A 6,881-nucleotide genomic window follows, 5' to 3' on the forward strand; every position below is an offset into this window, starting at 1 on the left:
TTAAGAACTGAATGTACTAGATACATTTGATAATGAAGATTTTAGACAAATGTTCACCAGCATTAGTTCTGTTAGCAAGCTGAAAAATGTTGTAGGCCTAATATCAAACAATAAACACGTGAGGTAAACGTCAAGCCTCTCAGAAGAAAGACTGCATGCTCTTGCTTCTATAAAAACATAATTTGTTTAAAGAGTGGTAGTGTAACCTTTTACTCAACTATTACTTCCTTAATATCAAAAAGAGACAAAATGAGCTGAAGTGAAAAATCCACTGTTACACTCCGCAACCCTGAACATGACTCCTGAGATCTTGGTTTTGACACTTGTTTCTCCATGCCACCCTGTAGAAAAAGATGAAACATATGGTAAGAAGATTGAAACATATCTTCATTGTGTTATAGATACTTCAAATCCTTTGTGAGAACAAAATAGTTAATCAGTACATGAAATACAAGATACAGACAGACCCAAGTATTGCTTATTTATTAACTGGAGACATGTATACCAAGTCCTTCACATCTCCCCAAGGCTTCACTAGGGCACAGAATGCTGAACACAAATGTTGAGTTTTGTGCAGTCCACAACAGCACTGCAAAGTGCAGTCCACATTTACTTAATTCCAAAACTAATTTTGAGATATGACAAGGTATTGGTATTATATGGAGAATCTTAGAGCCTCTAGAAATTCCCTAAAAAAATTGAGTAGTAAAAGAGTAAGCTTCTGAATCTGGTAAAATATTGTTTCTATGTAATACACTGTTTAGCATAAACCTAAAGCTACAGTTTTACCAGGGTCTTTGGGAATATTCCCTCACTTCTCTCATAACAGTAGGATGAATCAGCTCTTCTCTTTAGTGCTTAATGCATACTGTGCTCTATAACAGGAACTAAAGACTAATAAGATTAGTCTTATTCTAAAGACTAATTTACACAGTGTTATAGGTCCATTATATTTCAAACACAAATGTACAAAGAAATTCACAGAAGAGTGGTCAGATTTGTGGTTATCCAGAGTGGGGCTCTAGGGTGGGGTGAGGGGTGAGGAACTGGACAAAGGCAGTGGAAGGTACTATAGACTTACAGTTATAAGACAATAGCAGGGATGTAATGCACAACAGACCTTCCCTGGTGGCTCAGTGGCAAAAGATTGCATTTGCAGTGCAGGCGACCCAAGTTTGATCCCTGGGTCGGGAAGACCCACTGGAGAAGTAAATAGCAACCTACTCCAGTATTCTTGAATAGGAAATCCCATGGACAGAGGAGCCTGGTGGGCTACAGTACATGGGGTCCTGAAAGAACTGGACAGGATTTAGCAATTAAACAACAATAACACAATATACAACATGATAAATATAATTAACACAGCTATATGTTATATGTATATAAAGGATGTTGAGAGTAAATTTTAAGACTTTTCATCCCACACAGAAATTTTTTCTTCTGTTTTTCTAATTTTGTATCCATATGAGATAATCAATGCTTACTAAACTTATTGTGATAATCATTTCATGATGACTATAAATCAAATCACTATGCTGTACACCCTAAAATTTACAGTGCTGTATGTTAATTACATCTCAGTAAAACTGGAAAGGGGGAAAAACATACCATGCTCTAACACCTTGTGGATCACTGACAACCTTCTTTGCACTTGCTACAGCTTGAGTGATGTCATCTTTCAGCAAATCTGAAAAAGAAGTGGTGAGAAGTGAAAACAATCTTCATAGAAATTTCATTTTAAGTTTAGGTTAAGTCAGCTTTCTCTTAGGCTGAGGAAAGAACAACTAATATTATTTTTTAAAAGTCCATGTATCTGTGTGAATGTTGGAGGGAAACTCTTTCTTCATTCCATCTCCTTTGGTATGAAATAAAGCATTCTGTTTCTCCTCTACCAAAGTCAGTGGATGTTCAGGAACTATTAACTAATGTGATACAAGGCACCCTTTTTACTAGGCAGTGTAAAAACAAAACAAACAAGCAGAAACAGGTCTAGAGTTTTTTACTTAGCAATTCTAATGGAAATTTATCTTGAAAAAGTCATGGTATGTACCCAAAGATGTGTGTATAAGATGTTTCATAGCAGTTAATATAAAAGGAGAAAATCAAAACAGCCTAAGTGCTTAACAGTAAGAGATAGACTGAGGGACTCCCTGGTGGTCCAGTGGTTAAGAGTGTACTTTCCAGTGCAGGGGATGCTGGTTCAATCCCTGGTGGGGGAAGGAAGATGTCAAATGCTGCAGGGCAGCTAAGCCCGCACATCCCAACTAGAGAGAAGTCTGCATGGCACAATGAAGATCCTGCCTGTGGCAACTAAAACTTCACATGGCCAAAAATAAACAAACAAATGTTAAAAAAGAAGTGGATTGATAAATTATAGAACATCTACACAGTATAACTCTATTCATCTTAAAAAATAATAAAGATTGGTATTTGTTAACAAAAATAGTTTTGTGTAATAAAGAGCAAATTGTAAAGCTATAAAATTAGTACAATTTCTTTTATGTTGAAACACATTGCTTACATGTTCATATGTGGATACAAATGTGCATAATATAGCTTTAATTCATTTACATGAGTGATGTAGATTCTGAAAGAAGATATGGATACCAAAAGTTACCAGTGTTCATGCATCTCTTGGTAGTAAGAATTTCTACTCAATGATCACAGGTTATTTTATAATGTAAAATATTTGTATAAAATAAATTAACTGCATACAAAATAATATTCTAAAGACTAATCTTTTATTAGGATTTTGAATATTTAAAATAAAACTATCAGTTTTGCAATATTTCTTCAATATTTTATGCAGTAAAGATTCATATGTTATCTCTACTTTAAAAGGAACTCAATAGAATATTTTTTTCACCCCATTTACACAAAACTATAAATTAGCTTATTAGAATGATTATGCTTAAATAGGCACTGGATTTTTTGAAGATGCAAACCAAAGAATTTAGAAATGAAATGTCATAATGTTTCTAAATCAGTTTAAAATCACTCAGCAAACAATCCCATATATATGATATACATAAAAGAAGTAAATATGACAAAATGTAAGTAACTGTAAAAGTACGTGATGAGCAAATTGATGTTTATTATGCTAATATTTCGAATTTTCCAAATATTTAAAACATTTCACAATAAAAATTAAGAGTTATATTTTTAAAAGACCACATATATTCCTCTTGTTTGGTTAACCACTAATACTTTTGTTTTTTAATAAAGGAGGATACATTGAAGAAAACAAACAAACTCCCACACAACCAAATTATCCCTAAACCTCCACAAACAAGGAAAGTAGGAGGAATGGCATTGTTCTTTACAAAGCATCAATATGTCCAGTTATGATGAAGTGATAGGTCACTCCAGAAACTCTTGTATGTTAACAAACAGCAAACTTTTATGATACCAGCTCTTTAATTTCTAACTTAAGGAATTATGAGGAGCAAACTAAAGAGCTTCTAGAAGTTAAGATGGAGATTTTTTAGGTCCCTGATGAGCCCCTCAAGACCTTTTTATTTCTATTAAACCTTTTTTTTAATTGGAGGTTAATTACTTTACAATATTGTATTGGTTTTGCCATACATCAACATGAATCTGCCACAGGTATACACGTGTTCCCCATCCTGAACCTCCCTCCCTCCTCCCTCTCCATACCATCCCTCTGGGTCGTCTCAGTGCACCAGCCCCAAGCATCCAGTGTCATGCATCGAACCTGGACTGGTGATTCATTTCTTACATGATAGTATATATGTTTCAATGCCATTCTCCCAAATCATCCCACCCTCTTCCTCTCCCACAGAGTCCAAAAGACTGTTCTATACATTTGTGTCTCTTTTGCTGTCTTGCATACAGGGTTATCATTACCATCTTTCTAAATTCCATATATATGCGTTAGTATACTGTATTGGTGTTTTTCTTTCTGGCTTACTTCACTCTGTATAATAGGCTCCAGTTTCATCCACCTCATTAGAACTGATTCAAATGTATTCTTTTTAATGGCTGAGTAATACTCCATTGTGTATATGTACCACAGCTTTCTTATCCGTTAGTCTGCTGATGGACATCTAGGTTGCTTCCATGTCCTGGCTATTATAAACAGTGCTGCAATGAACATTGGGGTACACGTGTCTCTTTCAATTCTGGTTTCCTTGGTGTGTATGCCTAGAGTGGGATTGCTGGGTCATAAGGCAGTTCCATTTCCAGTTTTTTAAGGAGTCTCCACACTGTTCTCCATAGTGGTTGTACTAGTATGCATTCCCACCAACAGTGTAAGAGGGTTCCCTTTTTTCCACACCCTCTCCAGCATTTATTGCTTGTAGATTTCTGGATCGCAGCCATTCTGACTGGTGTGAAATGGTACCTCATTGTGGTTTTGATTTGCATTTCTCTGATAATGAACTGGTCAGCCATTTGTAAAAGAATGAAACTAGAACACTTTCTAACACCATACACAAAAATAAACTCAAAATGGATTAAAGATCTAAACGTAAGACCAGAAACTATAAAACTCCTAGAGGAGAACATAGGTAAAACACTCTCCGACATACATCACAGCAGGATCCTCTATGACCCACCTCCCAGAATACTGGAAATAAAAGCAAAAATAAACAAATGGGACCTAATTAAACTTAAAAGCTTCTGCACAACAAAGGAAACTATAAGCAAGGTGAAAAGACAGCCTTCAGAATGGGAGAAAATAATAGCAAATGAAGCAACCGACAAACAACAAATCTCAAAAATATACAAGCAACTCCTGTAGTTCAATTCCAGAAAAATAAACAACCCAATCAAAAAATGGGCCAAAGAACTAAATAGACATTTCTCCAAAGAAGACATACAGATGGCTAACAAACATGAAAAAATGCTCAACATCACTCATTATTTCTATTGAATCTTGACCTAAAGTATTATTCCAGTTTTCCCATAAGATATTTATGGAAAAACCTGAGCGAACCTTTTGGATAACCCAACAGGTGTAACCAGGTGAGTCCTGTGCCATCACTCCACATTATCTTGTCTTACCGCTGCAGGGTATACAACAGGCGTTAACTGCTCTTGCGGTTTTGCCATCATTGCACCACCAGCAGCTATTGATTTGAAATATCCCATAATCAGTGCTTTTGTCTCCATGATTGTAGTTTGTAGCACGTGTGTTGTAATTGCTTTCCCATCTGGCCAAACACATCCCTGAAAAAAAATTAGTAATAAACAGCAACACGACATAACTTATACTTCACAGCATAATTAGTTCTATTTAATTCTATTTTACTAACAACTTATAAGTATAAAGATGTATTTTACCTGTAAAATATTTTAACACTTTCGTGTTAAAGGGCCCTTAAGAGAATTCTTTTGTTAGCAAAACATTTGTTAATACTAATGAAACAAGTAACATATTTTAAAAAATATTAAAATAGATGTTTCCTCTATTGCTATTACCCTTCCCCTGCTCCCATTGCTCATGTAAGATTCAGCCTAGAATAGAAAAGTCAACAGAGTTACTGAGTAGATTTTGTCATAACCAGTATATGTGTGAGCAAAGTTGCTTCAGTGGTGTCCGACTCTTTGCAACCCCATGAACTGTAGCCGACCAGGCTCTTCTGTCCATGGGACTTTCCACATAAGAATACTGGAGTGGGTGGCCACGCCCTCCTCTCAACCCAGGTCTCGAATCCACGTCTCTTGCGTCTCCTGCATCAGCAGATGGTTTCTTTTACTGAGCCATCTGGAAAGCCCAATTAGCGGTATATGCACACACTAATGGAAAAATACTTTTATTAGGGAAAAATTTTTTAAGCATTTTTTTCTGGGAGGAAAAACAAATTTCTTATGATACCTAAGGTTGAATTTGGATATCAAATTAGAATCCTGAAAAGAGTCGTAGAATAGGAAAGACTATGCCATCCAACCATCCTTCTAGCCAGTTACTCATTCATTTAAAAATAGTTACAGAGGAGAAATGTCTGAATTCAGTCTGAAAAATACAGTGATGACTGACAAATATGGACTAAAATACACAGTCACTTTTCCTTAGGACACATCTTGAATGGAAGAAAATGAAAAATAATTCATCAACTAGAGTCAGAATAATGTCATTTCTTACTGCATTTCAGGGATCCTTATACAGATATTGATTGAGGGGAAATAGGTTCCTTTTGTCCCTGTTTTAAGAGTTCGATGAAATTTTTAAAAAACTTTGCCCAACATCATGGTAGGGGCATTAAAAATGAGAAAAATACTGCCTTACTCAGGCTTGCAGAACTCAAGTTCCAAACTGGAAATGGCTAGAGTCAAATACCAAGGGCTTAACAGACATATGCCAGGTTCTGAAATATATCTTATAGTCAGCCTCCATATGCCAGCTGGCAAATTCAGTGGCTCTAGAGGAGTATAGCAGTACCTGGCATGCTTAGAATGGTACAGAATTTGACCCTCCCATGCCTCAGTCCTTCACCTGGTACATCTGATTCTAAAGGAACCATTGATGTTTTAACCACTGTGAATGTACAACACCTCAAAGAAATAAGAAAAGTCCATTACACAACATTCCTTTCTTATTATTCATCCTCTATTAGTATCTGTTCCACACTTGGCTCACTATTTGGAAGGAGGAATAGTTAACTTACACTTTGCCAGGCTGACGCCCTTAGAGCCATCTAATCCAAGTCTTTTCAGAGTTCTGGCAAGCTCACACTTCTGAAATTTCTTGCCCTGAACAGTGACAGAAAGGAGGAGAAACCCCAGAATAAGGACAGCCTTCATGTTGACTGACAAGCCAGATATCCAGGCTGGACTTGGTATTTAACATCTTTTCACTTCCCCCCTTCTCTGATTAGTTTGGGGGCTCTACCCTTGGTGACATGTGAAAAGCAGGTCCT

At 36.2% G+C, this 6,881-nt stretch overlaps 1 protein-coding gene across 1 annotated transcript; it reads right to left on the reverse strand.

Moving 5' to 3' along the window:
- Positions 1-274: 274 nt before the first annotated feature.
- Positions 275-6,817, reverse strand: LOC128048561 (lysozyme C, milk isozyme-like). The gene is made up of 4 exons (XM_052640983.1): positions 6,630-6,817; positions 5,026-5,190; positions 1,609-1,687; positions 275-341 (listed from the first exon to the last, which is right to left on the reverse strand). Exons 1-4 carry the CDS (start codon positions 6,763-6,765, stop codon positions 275-277), a joined length of 447 nt encoding a protein of 148 aa, XP_052496943.1. The 5' UTR covers positions 6,766-6,817.
- Between the last annotated feature and the right edge of the window lie 64 nt (positions 6,818-6,881).

Source organism: Budorcas taxicolor, chromosome 5 (assembly GCF_023091745.1).
Source record: "Budorcas taxicolor isolate Tak-1 chromosome 5, Takin1.1, whole genome shotgun sequence".
Taxonomy (NCBI): Eukaryota; Metazoa; Chordata; class Mammalia; order Artiodactyla; family Bovidae; genus Budorcas; species Budorcas taxicolor.

What these genes read in the sequence shown, in the direction of transcription:
- LOC128048561 (XM_052640983.1), bottom strand. Translation starts at nt 6,765, where the DNA reads ATGAAGGCTGTCCTTATTCTGGGGTTTCTCCTCCTTTCTGTCACTGTT. An exon ending in CTGTTGTATACCCTGCAGCG is followed by an intron (nt 1,688 to 5,025) that starts GTAAGACAAGAT and finishes CTTCTTTTTCAG; the next exon opens with ATTTGCTGAAAGATGACATC. An exon ending in CCACAAGGTGTTAGAGCATG is followed by an intron (nt 342 to 1,608) that starts GTATGTTTTTCC and finishes CTTTTTCTACAG; the next exon opens with GGTGGCATGGAGAAACAAGT.